This window comes from Phyllostomus discolor, chromosome 6 (genome assembly GCF_004126475.2).
Source record: "Phyllostomus discolor isolate MPI-MPIP mPhyDis1 chromosome 6, mPhyDis1.pri.v3, whole genome shotgun sequence".
Lineage (NCBI taxonomy): Eukaryota > Metazoa > Chordata > Mammalia > Chiroptera > Phyllostomidae > Phyllostomus > Phyllostomus discolor.
Genome location: NC_040908.2, coordinates 118,659,537 through 118,683,539, shown reverse-complemented (window position 1 = coordinate 118,683,539; position 24,003 = coordinate 118,659,537). Strand labels below are relative to the sequence as shown.

At 38.5% G+C, this 24,003-nt stretch overlaps 1 protein-coding gene across 5 annotated transcripts; it reads right to left on the bottom strand.

Annotated features, from left to right (window-relative positions):
• Window positions 1–23,984, bottom strand: THAP12 (THAP domain containing 12). 5 transcript variants are annotated; one of them, XM_036028790.1, is made up of 6 exons: window positions 12,670–12,790; window positions 11,505–11,599; window positions 10,436–10,512; window positions 8,359–8,466; window positions 4,545–4,581; window positions 1–2,849 (listed from the first exon to the last, which is right to left on the bottom strand). In XM_036028790.1, exon 6 carries the CDS (start codon window positions 2,674–2,676, stop codon window positions 916–918), a length of 1,761 nt encoding a protein of 586 aa, XP_035884683.1. In that variant the 5' UTR covers window positions 2,677–2,849; window positions 4,545–4,581; window positions 8,359–8,466; window positions 10,436–10,512; window positions 11,505–11,599; window positions 12,670–12,790; the 3' UTR covers window positions 1–915. The 5 variants fall into 5 exon arrangements, with proteins under 5 accessions (XP_035884683.1, XP_028371184.1, XP_035884682.1 ...); XM_028515383.2 differs by lacking the exons at window positions 10,436–10,512; window positions 11,505–11,599 and adding an exon at window positions 23,651–23,984; XM_036028789.1 differs by lacking the exon at window positions 10,436–10,512.
• Window positions 23,985–24,003: the final 19 nt, after the last annotated feature.

Below are 24,003 nucleotides of genomic sequence, written 5' to 3'. Positions count from 1 at the left end.
TTTAAACAAAATTCACATTTTATTTACGGTGAAATAAACTATACAAAATTGATTTTCTTCACCAAAAATAACAGCAATATTTTCTCTATTATTCCTAGATAACCACAAAACACATTTTGTAGGTTTTCCAGGTTTTCCTTATAAATCAAGACAAGGCAGTAGATATAGTCATGGAAACAGAATAAAACAGACAAATCATTTGTCAGTCCCCATGGCCTCCAATCCTGTCTTGACCATAAAACAGAAGTGTTCGACCTGTTTCTGCTAAAAAGCTTATGAAGACATAGGCTCAACGAAGGAATGTAAACAGCAACAACCAGATGGGGAACAATGGCAGGCTCTTCCGTTCAATCTTTGACCGTATCTTGTCCCTTTTTAGATCATTGAATAAAGACAAAATCTACACCGAAACCCTTGTTTGGTAAGCTCACTTTTCTTTCACTCTCTGGTAATCCCCTTAGCTGTCCATTACAGTTTTTAATAGAATACTTAAAACTCTTGCTCTTCAAATGTTAGTTGTGAGTTTCACTGTAAGATTTTATAAAATGTACTCCTTCCTCCCACACTTGCTCAAAATTTATTTCTTCAAAGAAATAATAACTCACTACCCGACAACTGGATCCACAGTGATAATAAATGTTATGTCTAAATGACTTAATGAAAACAATTCCGAAGTGCCACGAGCAGAGATCACGCAGATATGTCACATGGCACTTTCAATGCTATCTTCTAGAAGAACAGTTAGTTCTCTAAAGCATGAGAGTTCAAACGGGGGCCATTTAAATAGACTAATGTACTCAAGATATTCAGTGATTAAGTAGCCTACATACACCTTATAGCTTTTCTATATGTTTTCAAATTTCTTACAGATTTTTTCAATATCAAATATAAGAGAAAACCTAGTGTTAAAGTCTCTCAGGTATTTTCGATGGTTTCTGAATTATCTGTAGGAAGCTCTGATTTGGTTGTATACAGTTTGATGTACGTGTCCACCATTAAATCTAAATCATGTTTTATATCAAAATTTATGTTAAGCAAAGCTAAGTTACTTGACCTTTGGTCTGTCAGAGTGTTCCTCAGGTATGCTTTGAGACGCTTTCGCCCGTTTTCATAGCGCTCATTCTCAACCTTCATCACAGGAAGAATACACAGGACCTTCAGCAATGCATAAACATTAGGAAAAAACTTGATGTCTGGCAGGTGGAGGGCTTCATAAATGGTGGATGGAAGCTCTATGTCTTTCCCTCTGTGTTTCCACTTGATTCTCCAACAGTGCAGCTCAGCTGAGAGTGTATCCGGGTTGGGTAAGTCGCTCCTGTACATGTCAGCATGGTGCTCCTCTGAAGTATTGAATTTGAGCTGTCCCATGACAGAAGGAACCAGAGATAAGCATTTAAGAGCTTTGAGATGCTGTTCTGAGAATATATCTTTCAGTTCCTGAATGATGTGTTCCACTGTTGGAACACTTAGAGCTTCTTTATAGTAACTCTCAGATGTCAGCTGAGATTCCAGGTTCCCTTGATGAGCTCTGCGGAATTTCCCAGGGAGCTTCATCTGAATATCAAGTTTGGTTGCCAAATTGGTGGCTTCCTCAAACCAAAACTCATGATAAACTTCAATATTTTCCATCACTTCATTCAGTGAATGCAGCACTGCCGTCAAGCTACTGGCTGCAAAGAAGACATCAGAAGTTTGCCCCTGGAGATTTTTCCCAAAGGCTCTTGTAAAAGATAGAACATTTTTAAGAACAACAATAGTTACAATGAAATCAAAATCTGTTACTGCACTACATAGTACAAATGCTCGGCCCACTATACAGTTATTCCATCTAACATTTGTGTCACTGTTTATTCCATCTAAACATAAAACAAGTGCTTGCAGGAGGTCTACTAAAATTTCAAAAGCATCATGCCTGCCTGTCCACTGAGAATGGCAAATTTCCTTTAGCTCTTTCCCCCTTTCTTCATTGTTCTGAAAAAGGACAGAAATGACACTGTCAAGCTCTAAAAGCAGTTGTGGCGATCGATGGAAAAAAGAACAAACTTCCTCAATTGTCCCTAATGCAACAGACACTCCCGTAACAGGTACCGATTTGGCCAACCACATATTTAAGGCACAGGAAGAGCAGAGTGTATAGACAGCTTGGGGATATTTCTCTAAAAGTCTAGAAGCAACAACTTTCATCTTGGAAGAAAATCCACTGGACACAATGTAAGCCTGGCCACGACAGTACTCCATATTTAACCCCCACTTCTCAGTTATCGTAGTGTGAAATTTCATCGCCAAAATTTCGGCATCAGCTTCGTAAGGCAGGAAGCCCATAAATTCCTCTCTCAGGTTATGGGCTTCGTCAACAAACCTCACCAATACAGGCAGGTGCTCTTCCCCCGCGATGTCCACGACATCGTCAGTGATGATGGAAAAGAAGTGCGAGTCTCTCACTTCCCTGAGGGTTTCTTCCCGAATGCAGCTCTCGCAGATCTCGAGCATCTGCTTCTGCTGGGTTTTTGAACAGAACAACGTGTTGACTGCTGTGGTCTCGAAGCGCTTCCTCAGAACCTCTTCCCCAGAATTTATCCGGCACTCCAGCAGCGCTTGAAAATTATCGGGAGTGAAGAGACCTTCTGGGACCTCATCAGCTTCATGTCCATCCAGAGGTATGTTTTGTTTTCCCATAAGAATCAAAATTTCAAATAAAGATTTTAAATATTCTTTGTTTTCCTTCTCTTCAAGGGTTAGAGGTAAAATATCTTCATCATGTTCTTCAGCCCCTTCTTCTGCTCTGGGATTCTGAGCATTGCTGTTGTTTATTTCTTTATGTTTTTGTTCCTGTTCAGAAGTTTCCTCAACTGGAAAACAAAGAATTAATTTTAGAAACAGGCTTATAAGGAACTATACAAACAAAAAAAATCCATTCTTGATTGGTTAAGTATTTACAATTTACAAACTAGTTTATTTAACATTCACAGAGCACCTACTAGACCACAGACTAGAATAGAGATTAAGAAACGTAAATGCTGTTGTAACAGAGGGACAATTTCTTACAAACCTAACAACAAGGCACATCACATATAGAGTAGTAAGACAGTCCCTGCCCCCAGAGAAAGACAGAAAGAGAATCAGTATTTATGAGGTACTGTGTTGACCTTCTCTATGTATCCCATCACCCCCTCTACAGGCAGGTGGTATCAACCCAATCTGACAAATAACTGCTCCAGGTCACAGATGCAGTTGGAACGATGGAGGTGAAATTTAAATCCAATGTTGTCTGGCTCTAAGGCCCATGCTGATGCTATTTCTATAAAATCATTAAGCTATATTTTTATATGGGAGATAAGACCCCTTTTAAAAACCAATATAGTATCAGGTATATTCATGCATTTTTTTTCAGAAATCTTAGCCTAATCTCTTCTCTCTGGGTGGGAAAACTGAGGTCCTGCAGTTAAGAGTCCGCCCACAGCCGTGCACACAGCCCTGCAAGTCCCAGCCTCTGCGGCCCCTCTGGGTCCATTCCTAATGATCTCGGGTCATTACAGGCTCCAACAGCAACATGAATGTAGTTGCTCAAACCTGGCACCCTGTTTCAAGCCACTCTACTTCTGCACAGGATACCTTTCCCTCCTTTCTCTGCCTGAGTCCATGTCTCCTCATCTATAAAGGGAGAAATCATAGTACTTACTTCAGGGCTATTGTGAGAATTAAATGAACTGATATAAGTAAGGCAATTAGAATCATGACTTGGTACACAGTAAGCACTCAATAAAAAGTTATGTTAGTGCTAACAGGAGGAGAAAGAGGTAGAGGAGGAAGAGTACTAGTAATAATTGATAAGACAAAAACAACTTCTAGTCCTTAGCCTTTAGTGACACAGCTCAGGCATCAGTACCTGCAGAAAGGCTACTGGACTCCTACCCTCTGTAAGGCTAAGTGTCCCCACAGCATTTACTCCTTAAACAATTACCAAGAACTACTATGCACTACACATCGGATGGACAGAGATTCTGCTTCTGTCCTGACTGCTGCCTTTCCTACCCTATCCTGAGACACTGTCTGTGAGCCTGCCACCCCCATCACACTGAGAACACCTCGTGAGCCAAGGGCATGGCACAGTGGCACTCAATAAAGACAAACTGAACTAAGGTTTTAGTTGCACAGACAATTCCAAACCACAGGACAATACCCACCACACTCTTACATCTTTCTCACAGTCGATTTTGGACATAAAGCATATTTATTTGTCCTTACCAGGTCAAGGCCTTCTGAGAAGGCATTCAGAGCCCTGGCTGGCATAGCTCAGTGGATTGAGCACGGGCTGCGAATCAAAGCATCGCAGGTTTGATTCCCAGTCAGGGCACATGCCTGGGTTGCAGGCCACGGTCCCCAGCAACTGCACGCTGATGTCTCTCTCTCTCTCTCTCTCTCTCCCTTTCTCCCTCCCTTCCCTCTCTAAAAATAAATAAATAAAATCTTAAAAAAAAAAATCTCTCGATTCCCTAAAAAAAGAAAAGGCATTCAGAAGCTGAGTCATTAACACTAGCACTTACTTTTTTTCTGTTTCAGTGTTCTGATTTCATCTTCACTCTAAATGACAAGCAAAAAAAAAAAAACCATCTTTAAGAAAACTAAACTCTAGTATATCATGTAGACTCATAAGTAGAAAGCAAACCTGGAGTCAAATTTAATTTTGTCAAAAGCATAATTTTTTAATAACAAATACATTCTTCAAACAGATAGATGATGGGAAAACCAGAACAATTAATTTGCTCAATGACTCCAAATTTATAATAAAATAACAGAAAAAAAGATTACATCATTTAACTTACTTTATACCTACTTAAGTTTGGGTTGTAAGTGTTTACTGGCTAACAAAAGGCATGATTTATACCACGGCACTTGAGACCAAATCCCAAGGGACGAATCATGCCCCCTGCCCCCTGCCCCATTCGAACCCAGGGAGAGGACATATAAGAGGGAATTGCTGGATTCCAGAACATAACACAATTGCTACAAGAAATCCCTGGGAAGCAGAAAGTGACACGGTGCCAGTATGGAAAAGAATGAATGCATATGGCATAGACAGCCAAGCACATGAGGGTTAGAATGAGGAAGAACTTTCTAGTTGTGTCCTTTTCTCTCCCTCTCACCCCATTACAATGATTAGATCACAACACACCCCATTACTATTCCAGGGTAGAAAAGCAGCAGTATCAGTGACAGCTGGAAATAGCAGGGTACCTGCTGGGCAGCATGAGACATGATATGATATGAAGAAATTATTTCAGCAGGCTAGCCAACCTGAAACTATCCCTCCTTATCCTATGGGCTGCGGAGTTACAAGGATGGCAGATCTGGAACAGTGTGCCTCCTGTAAGGTGTCTGAGGTTCCCTGGAGGGGCAGAGCACAGAGAAACAACAGCTGCAGGAAGGGAAGCGTTGAGCTCCTCATCCCTGGTACACAGTACTGAGAAAACTGACTGAGGGATTGTTGTGTAGTGTCAGCATTCATCTATGAGAAGTCCCAGAAAAACAGACAGAGGAACAGAAATGTAGCAGAAGCAAAAACTGAGGGCTTCCCAGAACTTAAAAATGTTCAAGTCTGAATAAGAAAAAAGCTTCACATCTAGATCTAGCTTAGCAAAACTTAAAGTGTTAAATATTAAAAAAATACTAAAGACTCTGAGGGAGAAAAGGCAAGTCACTTAAAAATGAATAAGAATCAGTCTAGCAACAGATTTCAACAGCAATAATGTAAAAAAAAAAAAAAAACTAGAAAAATCAATATCACATACACTACATATATCCTCTATGTATCACCTAATAACATTTGAAACAAAAAATACAAAATGGTTTTTAAAAACATACTTATGTCTGGAAACTAAAAATAAGAATTATGCTATGTTAGCCCTGGCTGCTGTAGCTCAGTGGACTGAGTGCGGGCCTGTGAACCAAAGGGTCGCCTGTTCGATTCGCAGTTAGGGGCACATGCCTGGGTTGCAGGCCAGGTCTCCAGGAGGAGGCATGCAAGAGGCAACCACACATTGATGTTTCTCTCCCTCTCTTTCTCCTTCCCATCCCCTTCTCTCTAAAAATAATCTTAAAAAAAATTATCTTCTGTTAAAGAAATATGGGAAATTATAAAATAACTCACAGCCAGCTGACCAATGAAAGCACTACATGTCTAAAATTGTGAGATATAGCAAAAAGATACTTATAGAGACATTTATAACTTTGATGTACATAAATATCAGCTAAATATTCAAGAAGCTGGAAAAAAAGAGCCAAAAAGTAAATCTCTCAACTCAAAGAAGGAACCAATAAAATAGCTCACAAGTACTGCATTCGCTGATAAAACTAAGCACTATTTCTTTGAAAAGACTATTAAAATAATTTTAGGAGCAGAGAAAGGCAAGCATTCCAAATCCTAAATAAAGTTCATAAACTTTTGGAAACATAAAAAACACAGAAGAGAGAGAAAACCAGTAAATAAATTGAAATGGCAGTCAAAATATTTCCCACCCACATAAGCCCTCTGATGGTTTTACAACATTCAACCTAATTTTCAAGAGCAGACAGTTATCTACCTTATACAAGTTTTACTAGAAAAATTAACAGAGTTAAAAAAAAGGAAAGCTATTCAACTCATAAGTCTAACAGAACCTTGATACTGTAACTGGATAAACGGAGTGCATAAAAAACTACAGGCCAACATTTCACGGGAATGTTAAGATAGTCCAACACTAAAAAACCAATCAGTGCTATTCACCATATTAAAGAATGAAAAAAATCGTAAACTTTTCTATGCAATAAATACAACGAAAGAATTTAATAAGTTCAACAAGTTACAACAAAAACTCTGAATATGAAAGGAATTATGTTAGCTTGATAAAAACTATCTTGATACCACAGCAAACGTCAGACTTCATGGGACAAGGCAAGAGTACCAGGTGTGAAATTACCGGGACTGTTCAACACAGTAGTAGGGGTCTTAACTAAACGTAAAACAGAAACAGAAAAATTAAAAGTAAGAACTGGACCAAGAGGCAAATATGTCCTTATCTGTAGATGATACAATCACCTACATAGAAAACCCAGGAGACTATGAGGATTAATAAAAAAAGGGTCTTCGAAATTGCTCGAAACAATTTCACAGAGAATATGTATTAGTCTTTTCAAAGAACTAGTACTTAGTTTTATCAATGATTAGTGTTATCTGACAGCCATTTATATATATATACATATATATAGACACACATACATACACACACACACACTCACACACATATTATGGCTGGGACCACAACTCTGAAAAAGGAGAGAAGGAGAGTTAAGAATTAACCCTATCTGCAAGTAAGATAGGTTATAAAGTCATAGCTATAAAATCAGTATGGCACAGCTGCAAACAGACAACTATTCCAACAGGATGAACAGGGCCCCCAGAAACAGCCCTGCATATACGTAAACTTGTACACGACAGAGGTGGCATGCTGTACCAGCGGAAGAAAGGATGGAGTAATAGACCATGTTGGGAAAACTGATTCTATAAAAAGAAAAGTAAAATTCTACCTCTACTGGACACCATACATAAAACTCTAAATGGATTAAAGATCTAAATATGAAAGGTAAACACAGAGGAAAATTACATAAATGTTAACTGAAAAAAGCACGTAACAGGTAGCCTGAAATGGCATATGTTAAAAGACACTAGCATGGATACCGACAGGGAGGGAGGAATGGTAACAGAAACAAAGTCAGGGCCCTGCTGGCGGTGATGATGAGAGAAAGCCATGGACTGAGGAGTCTGAGGAATTTAATTCTGTTGGCCTTAGGTCAACAAAAAGCTGATAGGTTTCAAAGATCAGAACTAAAGGATATCAAAGGAATATAAAAACATGCATAAATGATGCCACACACAGAGGTTTAAAAGCTTTTTCTAAACCTTGTCAGTACTTAACAGGTAAAACTACCCATGTCTTTACTTTTATACTTTCCCTCTCTGTATCCATTTTTACTGAATTCTGGGAACTTCCTTACTAGAAAAGACAAAGTAGTGTTTTGCATTGTGTTTTTGTTCTTTTTTCTTCCCAGGAAGGGAATGAGCTAGTGGCCTGTAATTAACAGCACACTTTGGCCCAAGTCGATGAGTATCAACTGGCTAAATCGGAGAGATCTTCCAATATAAATACTAAAACAAACTAATCATTTTACACGCCGGCTACTTCAACAACGACCATAGCATTCACCTCCCACACTAGTACCTTCAAAATAGAGAGTAATTTGGTCCAATTTTAACATGAATACATCTACATTTGATTTCATAGTATAATGGGGAGTGGGAAAGCTGAAAGCACATTGACATACCAATTCTTTTATTCGTTTTCTGTGTCTACTATGTGGATTGTTCAAATGACTGGTAAGATCAAATATTGTTGGTATTGCATTATCTCGAAGAACTGTCCTATAAGGACTCTGAAAAAGAAAAATGTGTTAATTCAGAACTAGTCCTTAAGAATGTATTACACATAAGTAAAATTCTACATTAATGATTTCCCCAGTACTCCTTCAATCCAGCTCTACTGTGTAGAGACAGACTTGAAGAACTGAGGATGTCAATCCAGGTCAGCTTATTATTTATAACTCTCTTTGTATTTGCTCTTTTGGCAATCTTACTATTATAAATTAAGAAACTGAACTAATGATAGGCATAAAAAACAAAACGTATTTTCATTCTGCACATATATTTTTAATTCAGACTCTCAGCTGCTTTATCTATTCTGCCCTTCCATGAGCCCACCAAATCTACAGCAGGCACAAAAGTTTCTCAAATAATCAATCCAGCCTCTTGCATTTTCTACAATAATTCTTCCCTCCTTTACCTGCTGTACAGTCCATATTTGCTACTATTTTTGAGAAGCATCACGGCACAATGAAATAATATTGGACTGGGACCCATGAGACTTAGAAACTAATCCAAACCGTATCAGTTACTCACTGTAAGACCCTGGTCAAATAATTTCCCTTTTGGACTTCAGTTCCTTTTCTGAATAAAATTCAGATATTAAACTAAATCAGCAATTTTCAGCCTTTCACTTCTTACAGCACACATAAGCTAATTATTAAAATTTTACAGCACACCCAAAAATACATTACATTGTTTTGTTGGTCTGACAAAAAAAAGGTATAACTTTGCTTCATTCATACCAGATGGCTACTATTGTGTTGGCTGTTTTATTTTATTTTAGAATGTAAGGGAAAAAGAGGTCCTTGCCCCTGACTAAAAATTATTGTGGCACACCAGTTGAACACCACTGAACCAGACCTACATTTCCTAGTGATCGCCAGGCTTGCCATTTCAGTTATGTCATCTGCACTTTTACATGACCTACTCACTTTTTCAGTTGCCATTGTCTTAAGCAATAAAAACTACAAAATTATGATTTGATGGGCTGGCTATATTTTTAACACTTATTACAAAACTTGTAGAATAAAAACTGGTTCATGTGCCACCTGAAATCACTCATACCACAAGCGACATACATAATCACAGTTTTGCAAACACTGAACTAGGTATCTTTCTAAATCCCCTTATAATTCTAATGTTCTTATCATTGAAGGATGATTATGTGCTCTATCCTAACTCCTGTTAACCCAATCCAACCTGGCTAAAATCTCGATGCATACTTGGTGGCAGTTTGGCCAGGTGCCTCAATTGTTGGCTTTGTCCCATACACCAAAAGGTTGTGAGTTCAATTCCTGGTCAAGGCACATACCTAGGTTGTGGGTTCAATCCCCTAGTTAATAAACATACCCTCAGGTGAGGATTAAAAAGAGGTGGAGTAGCAGATGAATAACAGCTACTATATCCCTCCCTCCCCTGCCACCTAGCTCATCCAAAATAGTAGTGCTGTTAATTTCTTCCCTAATTTGTACTGATAAAGACAAAACACACTTCATTTTTGAAAGCTTTTTTGGGAGCAGTGATTGTTTCAAAGCTATTAAAGCTTCATTAAAATTTATGCCAAAGAAAAATAATGACTTTCATCTTTTTTCACCCAGGGAAGGATGGTTGGGAAGATATGAAGGAAAATACAGATTATCCTTGAACAACATCGGAGTGAACTGTGCAGGTACACTTACATGCGGATTCTTTCAATAAATTCTGTAAATGTATTTTCTCTTCCTTATGATTTTCTTTGGAAAATTTTCTTTAGTTTACTTTATTATAAGAATATAGAATATAATACATTTAAGCCACAAACTATGTGTTAATTGTTTATGTTATCAGAAACGATTCTGGTCAATAGTAGGCTATGAGTAGTTAAGATTTTGGAGAGTCAAAGTTATATGCAGATTTTCAACTGCGAGGGGTGTCAGTCAGCACCCTTAACCTCTGTGTTGTTCAAGGGTCAACTCTACAAAACTAAAGGAAACACACTACCTTAGGTTTTATCCAAAGAGCTGTTAAATATATCGGGAAAGAATTCAGATTCAGTATTTTCTAGTTCAATCCAATGCCTCATAGAAAACACAAAGAAGAAAATCTATTTCTTAATGATACCCAACTTCTAATGCTAGGCCAATTCTTCGGACTCTACTAGGAAGTTTGAATCAGGGATTGATTAAGGACACAATCACTGAAGGGGGCAAAAACTGTACAATACCCACAAAGTGTCCCATCTTTCCCACTTAGCAATCATCTCAAAAAAGCAAACATATACACACACACAGTCAACTCTTGGTATCCTATCAGTTATTAAATAAAGAGGCAAAGGATAAAACATTCTAAGAAATTTTTAAAATTCAAATCAAACTAATTTTCTATCAAAAATATTACAGACCAGATAACAAAATATATGGATGACAAACATGCAAATTTTAGTATTTCTTTATAAGTATGCATGCCAAAAAGGGCTATATTCAATTCATGTGCATGATAATTTTAACTTAGTATCAAGATTTAATTTTTAACTGCTGAACTATGGTTTGAGCATAAAGCAGTGACCTTATATACTCTAGTATTAAAGATAACATGTGGTTTTGGCTGAACTAACCAAGAATGTTTGCTGATGAGATTTTTCAGGTAATCCAGCTTTGAATAGCAATGTCTTCTATATAAGTAGAAAAAACATTTTCTCACATTTGCATTAATTTATTTAAGATTGAAGAATCACGTGAAAATTTAAAAAGCAAAAATAGCTCATCATCCTATTCTACGCTCTGACTAAACAAGAATATGCGAGTGAACTATATTTTAAATTTCTCATATTAACCTTATTGGAATTATGTAATTAAGAAACCATATTTATTACTAATATAAAAATATATGGCTTATGTATTTAAAATAATAATTTGGGATATTTTTACTTATTGTCAGAACAAAGTAATAGTTTGCCTTTTAATATATGAAACCTCTTATGGTGGTTGATCATTATTCCCCTCTTAACAAAGCAAGGCAAAATTATCCCTCAAATATTTGTGATTAAACTGTTGAACCGGAATTGGCTCACCTCCCAATGACTTCACAAGTATCTGCTTCAATTAATTTTGAGAAATAAAATAACCCAATCATTCTTTAGTTTTCTGATGCCTCTGCAAAATGTATCTGAAAAAAATATCAAAATAAATTGCTGCATAACAATATACAGTGTACCTTCATATCAATTTTATGTCTATTCTAATATCTGGGATGATATAGTAGTTATACCTAAATAATCTTGTTCAACAAAACTGTCTTCCTAACTAGTTTCTAGTGCTTCAAGTCTGCTCCATTTTAACCAAATCTGCCGCACGTGTGCTTTTATGAATCCTAGCAACAACACAAAGATCGTTAAAAACTTAGACCTTAGGAACGACAATGTCTAATTTCATTTGAAATTGGGGCCTAAGAGGGGAAGTGACTTGGCTTAATTCAGTTAACAGTCATAAGAGACATCTAGTTCTTGATATGAAATTTCATATTATTGATGGAAATATTTTTTATATTAATTGTGTGATCTGCTTCCCATTGTATCTAGCACATAAAATGTAAGGGTTGATTCTAACGGTTACACACAAAAGCAAAACCTTAAAAAAAAAAAAAAAAAAGAGCTCCATTCCTCAGTGAAGATTTTACTCATAAAAAAGCTCTAGAGAGGCTGCTCCAAAGAAAACCACCAACTTTACCTTGAACAAATATGCACTTTTATAATAGTGTAAAATTTTCTGAAGGCTATACAGGTTTAAAAGTGGCTACCTCAGCCCTGGCTGGTGTGGCTCAGTGGATTAGGCGCCAGCCTATAAAGTGAAAAGTCACTGGTTCAATTCCAGTCAGGGCACATGTCTGGGTTGCGGGCCAGGTCCCCTGTTGAGGGCGTGCAGGGGGCAACCAATGGATGTTTCTCCCCCCTCTTCCTGTCTCCCCTTTCTCTGAAAATAAATAAGTGAAACCTTTAAAAAAAAAAAGTGGCTACCTCTGGCGAGTAGGAATGGGGTATCAGAAACGGGGGTTAAAAAAAAAAACACCAATGGGTTTTTAAGAATAAAATAGGTACTATTTAGCTCCAAATTCACCTTCAATTAAAAAAAAAATGCCAGGGTATAAAAGATACCCCATGACATCAACAGAGAAAGGTTTATACTTCCAACCAGATACTGAGTGAGAAAACAAAAAACCCAAGCCCTCCTCTTACTTACAGTTCTACAGATCATAGAGGTCTCAAAGTGCTTGGCACATAATCGATAATGTTTATTTAGTTGATCAGGTGTTTTATCTTCTAAGTCTGCTCTCCTACAATTTTCCACCCACTTCTGGCATCTATAAATAAAACCAAAATACAATATGGAACATGAGTTCAACATTTAAATTTCAGCAGTTTCAAGGCAAACATGTATTATGGACCATGATTCCTGTTCCCTTCTGTCTACCCACAGAACGTAATTCAGTGAAGTTGATTACTAACAAAATGAGAGCTGGAAGATACCTTAGATAGCATTTAGTGCATTCAATTACAGGCAAGATTAAGAAGTGACTTGCTCAGTCATGCACAAAATCAGCAGCAAAATTAGAACTTAAACCTGAGTCTTTCAAACTCCCCAGACTCCAAGCCTCAGAGAAGATTCCATCACCAGCAGTGCGAGGAAAAAGCTGCATACCTATGAGGCCAATGGCCTAACACTCCCCTCAGGATTTCAATTTAAACAAGAATATAAAGCAACACTGTCACTGCAGGAAATTAGTAAGTAGGTGTTCTATAAATTAACTAGAGTTTCTTGTGGAAGCACGACAGTATTATACCCGTGATTTAGTGTTTACAATGATGTGTATGGACTAGATTTCGAGCTCTGTGAATGCAGTGGTTGGTGCCTACACAATCTAGTGGAACACAGTGAACAAGACAAGATCCATGTCCTCTTGGTGCTTAAATATCTGCAGAAAAACAAATAATAAGCACTGATTATGAGCCAGACACTATTCTGAGTCCTTTCCAAAGGGGTTACTATTATTATCCCCTTTGTGCAGATGAAGAAATGAAAGCACAAAATTGTTCAGTGATTTGCTGAAGGCTTTAACTAGATCTTTCTCTCATTCCTCAAGTTTCTAAGAATAAAATTCTGCCATGAGTAAATACCACAAATTTGAAAACATTTATCTTATAATTATTTTATATTTTCTTATGTCTCAACACTACACTTCACCCCTCCATACTCTCTCTAGTACTGATTCCTTCCACTCCCAGTATGTACCATAAAACCATGGTGAAATGTTATCTAACCTAAACTAAAACCACGCCTACATCATACAGCATTTCATTCAGCCAAGAAGCACTGCTATATACAGTAAAGATGCCTAAAGTATCTGTATTTTAATCACATATTTACACAGTTGGGCAATATCATATATGCCTTTCATATTTCAACACCCAAATATTTGGTATAAAAACTGTCTCACATGGGTTGGGACACTGAATTCTAATGATATCAATTCTCCCCAAACTGATTTATTGATTCAATACAATCAATCCCAGCAAGCTCCTTTGTGCATACTTGTGAGAAAGAGAGAGAAATGACAAGATGATTCTAAAACTTTTTAATACAGAAATTCAAAGGACCAAAACAATCTTGAAAACAAAAAAAATTGAAAGACTTCTACTACAAGATATTAAGCTGTATTATATAACTTATTAATGAGACAGTGTGGTATTAGCATAGGATTAAACAATGGAACAAAATGCAGAGCTATGGACACTTAAGATAAAGACACTATTTCATAGCAATAAAGACAATTTTTAATAGTGCTCAGTCAATTGGACATTAATATGAAAAAGAGAATCTTGACCCCTATTTATTTTTTAACACTCATCTAAGGTCATTTTTTTACTGTTTTTATAAAGAGAGGAGGAGAGAGAGAGAAACATCGGTGTGAGAAAGAAACACCGACTGGCTGCCTTGCCTCCTTATGTACCTGTACCCGAGGATCAAACCTGCAACCTTTTGGTTATGGGACAATGCCCCAAGCAATGGAGCCACCCTGGCCAGAGCTCTTGCCCCCTATTTTTTACACCATATATACACAAGTAAATTTCAAATGCACTGTATATATAAATATGAAAGGTAAAACAATAAAGCTTCTAAAAGACAACCTTGAAACAAAGATCTCTTAAAGGTGACAGCACACACACAACTCAAGAGGAAAAGGTGAATTAATTAGGCTACTTTAAAGTTAGTAACTTTTATTTATTAAAAGAAGCCATTTAAGAATGAAATGGCAACCCACAAAATGGAAGAAGGCACCTGAACACATATCCAACAATGGACTCATATTCAAAATATATATGAAGAACTCCTACAAAAAACCAGACAACCCAATGGAAAAATGAGCAAGAGACTTGAACAGGCATTTTGCAATTATTCAGATGGCCAATACCCATTAAAAAATGCTAAAAAATTTTTAAGAAAAAAAGCTCAGTCTCCTTAGTCATTAGGGAAATATTAATTAAAACTACAACAAATTATTACTACATACTTGGAAGAATGACCGCAATGTAAAAGAGACAATACCAAATGTTGATGAGAGGTGGGACACCTCTGCCTATCAAAAGAAGGAATTACCTGTGGTGTACTATTCTACACAGAATGGTATTTAGCAATGGGGATGAATGAACTTCGTGGTTCTCACAAACATAATGATGAGAAAACAAGCCAGGTGTGCACACTATGTGACTCCTTTTATATTAAATTCAAAATAGGCAAAATTCATCTATGGTAACTGTGCAGAGAGTTAACAGAGCAGGCCTGTGATTGCTATCCTTAGAAAGACTTGTTTATAAGATTGGCCTTTTGGTTGGTGCCTGGGGACTTGTCCAATAAATAGTTTCCTATGATAATATAAAACTTGCCCTCACTGATAAGGTGGCTAACTGTGCCTAGACTGTGCCAACAATATGATTTATACAGAACACCTGCCTTCCTTCTGGGAGCCTGATGTGTTAATGTATGCTAGGGAGGAGTGCTATGTGATCAGACTCCCAACAAAATGTTCAGGTGCTGGGCTCTAGTGGATTTCTCCAGGAAAAACATGGCACCCATGTTGCTGCATTTTCACTGCTGAGGAAAGTGGGTTCTGGGTGACCCCTAGCCCCTGCCCAGGGGAAGGAGAGAACATAAGGCAGCCCTCAGACAGATACCTCCATACTTCACCTGTGTTTTCTCCCCTTATGATCTGATGTGTGTTCTTACTACACTGCTGTAATAAATCTTAGCTGTGAGTTTTTCGAGTCAATCTTTGAACATGGGGATGGCCTTGGAGACCTCCAACACAGTGATGATAGAATAGTGGATACATTTGGGGAGGGATAACAAGTAGGAGTGGACACAGAGAAGGCTTCTGAGGTGCTGGTAACGTTTCGTATCTTAAACATTACCTGGTTATGTTCATCTATAAAAAGTCATCAAGTTCTAGACTATCATTTTTGTACTTTTCTCCATGTATGTCATATAGCAATAAAACAGCTCCCCCTCACCCTTCTCCTCAATAACCAACTAATCTACTGTGTGTGAAGTCTAACAATGAAGTCAGATCACTGGGGAGATGAGTTAGGATGTTATTTTCATTTTTTTAAATCCAGGATTTAGTTTCATGGACATGTCACTCTGAAAATCCAACAAATCATGCACTTATAATTTGTGATCTTCTATGTATATGTTTTATATTAATACAGTTATACAAATTATATATATGACCACAGTGTCTTTTTTACATGTGACGTCCGTCCAGAAAAGTCCAGACATTTTTAACATAGTGAGAATAGTTTGCGCAAAATTGATACAATCTAGCAGCCAGGGAGAGTGGACTGGAATGCGCATGTGTGAACAATGATGATTTCACTATACTAATCAGTGGGGACAGTACAAGCCATTGAATGAGCATATATACTGTGTGGCTGCCATATTAAAAATAACTGAGCATAGAGCAATGAATCTGTGTCAAATTTTGCATTAAGTTTGAACATTTCTCCATGGAAACTATTCAGATGATTCGGAAGGCCACAGCTACGGGCAACTGGTGACTGGCAGCTTCATCACAACAATGTGGCGACTCATGCATCACACTGTGTGCAGCATTTTTGGCAAAACATCCAATCACCCTGGTGACTCAGCCCCCCTACAACCCAGATGTGGTGCCCTGCAACTTCTGGATTTTCCCAAAACTAAAATCACCTTTGAAAGGGAAGTGATTTCAGACTATCAATGAGATTCAGGAAAACATAAGATGGGGCAGCTGATGGCAATTGGGAGAACTGTGTGAGGTCCCAAGATGTCTACTTTGAAGGGGACTGAGGTGTCACTGTCCTATTACAATGTTTCTTGTATCTTCCTCAATAAATGTCTTTGTTTTTCATAATCCGTGGCTGGATACTTTCTGGACAGTCCTCGTATACATTTATGTATATGTATATGAATATATACATACTTATATAATTACCTCTTGCTTTTACCAATGTTACCCCTTTCCTAGCTCCTCCTGTTGCTGTTCTGTCCTGTCCTCCAGATTCTGTAGCCTTTTCCTTTAGCAGAACAGAATGACTTCCCAAATTTATCTACTTCCCAAATATCTTTTGTCCTTCTCTAACCCCTTCTCCTTGCTGCAGAGTAAACTTTAAAACGATAATTTAAGAATATCTTTCCCTGCTTTGGGGTTTCTCATTACTCTTAGGATAAACAACCAACTCCTCATATTTCTTAGATCCTGCACAGTCTGGTCCTTATCCATCCTTCCACCTTCATATCACACCACCTTTCCCCTCTGCCGTCCTCACAGGCCTTACCTCATTTTCATGAATGCACTGTGATCACTTCTATTCTAGGGCTGTTCCCCATGCTGTTTATTCAGCCTAGTATCCTCCTCTGTTGCTTTTTCACATCTTTTGCACAAGAAAGCCTATGGAAGGATCAGCCTTCAGATCTTAGCTCAAATGTCATTTCTTGAGGGAAACATCTGATTCAGATGTGTATGTGTGTATACCAGTATGTATATACACACATCCAAGTAGGTAAGCCTTCCCCTGCACTTCTCTGTATACGGTCTCTCAACATTCTACAATTATCCTACCAGTTTATTACCATCAGTATAAACATGTCCTAGTATCTCCCATCTTAAAAACTTCCTTAACCCATTCTCTACATAGCAAAACTAGTTGAGTCCATTTTCACTATACCCACTTTATCTCACAGTTTCGACTCAAGGAGGCTTCTTCCACTTACCCCTTTCCACTGAAACTGCTCAAGATTATTAATGACTTCCATTCCGCCAAATCCAATGGTCACTTTCTATCCTCATCTTAATCACACTTCAGCACTATTCAACCGACACTAACTATTCCTTTTTAAGTTTTATTTGAAATTTTTTTCCTTCAATGGTGTCATACTAATATGCAACATTTCTAAAAATATATTCCAAGGACCATTTTTTAAAAAAAGGTTTAATGGTCAAAAAAGTTTGGGTAATATTATATAATTATCCTACTCTTGGGGTTTTAGGTATTCCTGTGGGACTTTGAACAAATTAGCTAACCTTTCTGTGCACCTGCTTTGGTTATCTAAAAGCAACGACTATCTCAAAATTGACTGCAAGTGTTGTATGTTTGAAGGATTAAGAGAGATGATATAAAGGACTTTAAGATCCCATTTTATACAAGTAATTCTCAAACTTCATAGTCTCAGGAGTTTTTTACATTCTTAAATTACTTAGGACCTGAAGAGCTTTTTTTGTTTATGTAGGTTTTATCTATCAATGCTTACAATTACAGAGATTAAAATTGAGAAGAACTTTTAATACTTACTAATTCTGAAAATAGTAATCCCACTACATGTTAACATAGGTAACATGTTAATAAAAAATAACTCCATTCTGCCCTGGCTGGTATGATTCAGTGGATTGAGTGCCGGCCTGCAAACCACAGAGCTGCCAGTTCGATTCCCAGTCAGGGCACATGCCTGGGTTGTGGGTCAGGTCCCCAGTAGAAAGTGTAAGACAGGCAACCACACATTGATGTCTCTCCCTCTCCTCCTCCCTGCCTTCCCCTCTGTCTAAAAATAAATAAATAAATAGAATCTTAAAAACAAAACACTACATTCTCCAAAACAAACAAACAAAAATTTACTGAAAATGTTTAGATAGTTTAGTGAAAAGAATGGCATTGTTTTCCATCTTTCCAAAACTCTTTTAATGTCTAGTTTAATAGAAGCCTGCTAGATTCTCACATCTGCTTTTAATCTATTGTCATATGTTGTTTTGTTGAAATATATTAAGAAAATCTGCTGTTGCACTGACATACAAGTTAAAAGTTTATTAAAATTTTCTTCCCTTTCCACAAAATTGTGGATATTCTTCTTTGATACTACACCAAAACTCCACCAAAAATTTCTTCAAGTTTAGGTGCGATGTGAAAACAGACCAATGAACTTTTTCACACTCTAGTGGTTACATTCAGTCCATGTGTCTATCTTGCACTTTGAATAGAGCTTTTATCCATTTGTCTTTGTAAAATCATTGATTGGTCAATTTGGAAAATATTATTTCAATGAGTTATGAAAACCACTGAAATGGTAACACATTTCATTAGTCAATATATTTAAAAAATCACAACTATCAATATCACCACTGACCTTGTCAAAAAAAGTCTGTAATAGAGAACTGTCAAAGTCAAGGTGGTACATATGTTTTCCAAAATTCTAATTTTTGCTTGAATGCTCCATGTCAGTTGTTTTCCTTGGAGTGGCAGGCTTACTGTACTCATTTCTGAGAAACTATCACAGATGAACACCTGATTCTAAAGAGTAATACTTAGAAAATTTTAGAAAATACAATATACAACTTATCAGAGCAATGATGTTATTATATGGGATATAGCCCTGAAATACTCCACTGTATACTTTTGAGGGAATGAGCATGAAAAAGGCAAGTAATGTCAGAGTGTTAAAAAATAAGTTTTACCTTGCAGATTCTTTGAAAGGGTCTTGGGGACCCTGACCCTCATTAGTCCCTGGAAAACCACTGTTTTACATTTTACAAGGTAGAACACATCAACTCTGAATTATCTTTAATTAAATTGGTAAACGAATCTTGGAAGACTCCACTACTTCTGGGGTGAACCAGTACTAACTGCCTGAGGAGGCAGAAGAGGGCTTCAACCACCACAAGCAACTCCTTAGGTTCTACTCTAACCTTCTCACCTGGTCTGGGGACGAGCCACTGCAGACAGTCCCCAGGTTCCTGCCAAGTCTTGGCATTACTCAAGCCATTCTGCAGCAACCAAAATTTGGGCAGTTTTCTTTCTTTTTTTTTTTTACTTTAATTTTAGGTAATCTATGACCTTCCTGCTACTGCACTGAGTTGATTCTATTATTTTATATTAAAAGAAAAAAGAGCACATTAATGCCACTTTTTTTAAACCAATAAGAGTTATTATGGTATGAAAGTAGTGTGTCCTTTATTGATTAGACCCTTGAATTGTAAATTACTTCTAAGTAGCTGTTTCTAAAAGTGTGCTTGGAATTTATAAATATGATGAATGGGAAATGTATTAAAAATAGTATTAAACATATGTATCTTTATTATTAGTTAAAAATGTTAGTTAACTTTCAAATAGATAGGTTAGCAATGTCACCTTTCATCCCTACAACTCATTTACAGAAAAAAACTAATTATAACTAATAACCCTAAAATACTGTTATTAATTTAATAAACATCTCTAGAAACTACTTCTTTATTATAATTAACTCTAGGCATGGTAAAAAAGAAATCCTGTCAAATATAGTATAATTTGAAGTCCTACAGTATGAGATTTTGTCTAGATAAAAAGTTAAGACCTTGAAGACTATTATGTTAAGTAAAATGAGCGAGACATAGAAAGACAATTATTGTATCATTCCACTTACATGAAATACACAGGACAAGTTCATGGAGGGAGACTGAAAGTAGATTAGAAGGATGGGGGGCAGTTATTGCTTAGCAGTCAAGAATTTTTGCTTGGGGTAATGAAAAAGCTTTGGGAATATCTAGTGGTGATGGTCACACAACAATATGAATGTAATTAATGCCCCTGACTTACACACTTAGAATGGTTAAAATGGCAAATTTTATGTTATAAATCTGTGTGTATATATATATCATCAAAAAACTTTTAAAAATTGATCATGTAATATACCCAAAACCACTGAATTGTACCTTTTTAATGGGTAAACTGCTGTTTGGTATGTGAATTATATCTCAATAGAAATGGGGTTTTTTCTAAGTTTTTTAAAGTTCATAATTTGGTCTTCAATACTCAAAAGACTTGTTACATGAAAAGGGCACAGACTTGCATAGTGTGACTCTGGGGACAAAACTAAGTCCCCCAAAACATCAATTATAGGGAGGAATATAGTTCCACTCCAAAAAAGGAAGACATAACAGCCAAAGCTGTCCAGAATCTTCAAATGTCCCCTCACAGAGCAGAGAGCCATCACTGGTGGGCTTGGTTTAGCAAAGGCCCACCCGTCAGGAATGCACAGGGCCCCTAAAGGGTTCATAAATAACTTGAGTGTGGAATGCAAAAGTGTGTGTCTATGTTTTTTCTCAAGAGTCCTTATGTTGAATTCTCAAAGGGGACAATGACCCCAAAAAAGGTTAAAAAGCCACTACTATTGAGGAAATTCCAGCATTTCAAGGGATGTTGCACGAGATTTGAAAACTTCCAAATCTGAGGCTGTAAACCTGTACAGGCCACACTTCCTGCTAAGGAGTGTAATAAAAGAGCACTTAACTACACAGGACACAAATGACCTGTGGTCCAGAACTGAGCAGAGCCCTCATTAGACAAGTAAAATGTACTCCCCAAAATGCCCTCAGGCTAAAATTTAGGTGAAGTGAAGATAATGCTTATTGGGGTAAGGTCTAGTAAGATTAAGTTGCTCCTCTTCTTTGCTCTCATAGAACCAAAAGCTATTCCTTACTCTCATGAGCTAGTCCCTCTCCATCTCCCTGAACATTAAACACTGGAAACACCCTAGGGCACAACCCTCAGCCTTGCTCTGCTTTGTTTACCTGATACCATGGTTTTAAATACCCTCTAAAAACAGAGAACATCCATATTTACAATACTGAGGTAGAAGTCTCTAAATCCCAGACTTGTATATCTTTTTATGTGGTTTTAACTCTTAAATATTTAGGTCATTGATCTAAAAATGGGCCATTTTGAGTTTATTTCTGGATGTGGTATGAAAAAAGACATCTATTCTTGAACGTGTCTATCACATCTCTTAAATTTCCCATGTCTCAAATCAAACTTAATAATCCTCCCCCACGCCTAGCCGGGTAGCTCAGTTGGTTCGAGTATCATCTGGATATGCCAAGGTTGTGGGTTTGATTCCTGGTCAGGGCACATACAAGAATCGACCATAAGGAACAAATCGAAAATATATATATATATTCTTCCATCAAACCTGCTCCTCCCAAGCTCAGATTAAAAATCTTAGAGACATTCTTGACTTCTCTTTTTCTCTTATAATGTGCATCTCAATCATTAACAAATCCTCTTGGATTCACCTTCAAAACAAATGCAAAATTTACTGCCTCCCCCTTTACTAACCTGAATTACTGCAATTGCCTTTAACTGGTCTTCCTGCTCACCTCTGTTTCCCTACAATCTATTTAACAAGCAGCCAGTGACCCTGTGTAAAGGATGTCTCTGCTCTAAATCCTTTGACTATTTCCTATCTCACTTAGAATAAATCCCCAAAGTGCTTTCCATGGCCTACAATGTCCTATGCAATTTGCCCTCCTCCTCTACCCACCCCACCCCCGCCCCTGCATGCCCAACACATACTTTTCTGGTCTCATCTTTTTCCGACCCTAACCCTTCCTTAAACCAGCTCTAGCAGTCCATGGACTTCTGGCTGTACGTCTAACAAGCATGCCCTTTGCATTTACTGTTCCACAGACTGGAATGCTCTTCCCCTAGATACCTTCATGGCCAGCCTGCTCACCTACTGCGGGCCTTTGCTCAAATTCACCTTCTGACTAAGGCCTCCTCTAATTGCCCTGTTTAAAATAGATATTATGCCTCCCCTGCTGCTTCTTATTCCCCTCTCCCACTTTTCATCATAGCACTGTATTTATCACCATCTGACACACTGTGCATTTGTCTATTCCCCCCTCTCCAGACTAACTTCATGAGAGCAGGGATTTTGTGAATTGCCATCTGTACACCCCCAGTGCTCAGAACAATGCCAGCACATAGTAGGCCTTCAATAAATATCTGTGAAACTAATAATAAATAAATAAATAATAGCATGTTATATAACAATCGCCTGCTCATATTCTTGAATGGACTATGAACTTTCTGCAGGCAGCAACACTCATTCATTTGTGAATTTCCTGCATCTAACACGTAGTAGGTGTGTTGATCTGAAATGACTAAATCAAAGAGAGACCAAGAATCTTCAGCGTTTCAAACACAGCCCCTATGCTATCACTCTCTCTAAGAGCGTGTTAAGTTACCTCAAAGAAGGTTTCAATACTAATTTTCATGCCTTCATGCGTACTTCCCCCACCCCTACCTCCTCCCTGCCGGCTCCGTTATCCCCACAATAACCAAGCAGATAATGAGTAACAGCCTGAGCCAGAATTTGAACCAGGAGCAAGTCCGAAGGAGACAGCAGTTGTGACGTGACTTGAGATCAAACAAGGTGGCCGGACTCAAAAAAAAAAAAACACTGTCCCGGAGGTGGTGGCAAGGAGAGGAAAGGGCCCCGGTACCCACAATCATAGACTCCAAGTCCCTCTTTTGACAGCTGGGGAAACTAAAGCCCAGAGAAGAAAGCGACTTGTCCGAAGTCACAGAGTAAGCTAACCACGACAAGAACCCACTTATCCCTCTCGCCCGCCACCCTAGTTGCCTCTCATTTCGGGTAATACCCTCGGCGCCGAACCTCCGCCGGCGCCGAACCTCCGCCGGCGCACGTGCTGCGAGATCCCTGGGTGCACAAAAGTCCAATGCTCGCGGCCCGGTCCCCACTCGGGTCTGAGGCTGGGGTCGAAGACTGTGCCCCCCAACCACACACACACTCCTCTCAGCCCCGGACCCGGGCACCGCAGAGGTGGGCCCAGGCTGCCAGCAGCGCGCCCGCCGCTTACCGGGCCGGATCCCGCGGAAACCTGAAGAAGGCCAAGTCCGACTGCGTGCTCTTCCGCGTGCAGTTGGGGGCCGCGCAGAAATTCGGCATCGTCGCCCGCCCGCAGGCGGGCCCACCGCTCCCCTCCCCGCCTCCTCAGGGCAGCCCGCCCGCCCGTCGGGGCCGGGGAGGGGAGCCAGGCCGGCCGGCCGGCCGGCTCGGCAGGGCCGGGGGGAGGGGCGGGCGGGCAAGAAGCCGCGAGGGGCAGGAGGGGCGCCGCGGTCCGAGGCCGAGCTGGGGATGTGGCTCCACAGTGCTGTGAGCGGCCTGGAGGATTTACCGCCGTCGCCGCCGCTGGTGCACCTCCCGCCCGCC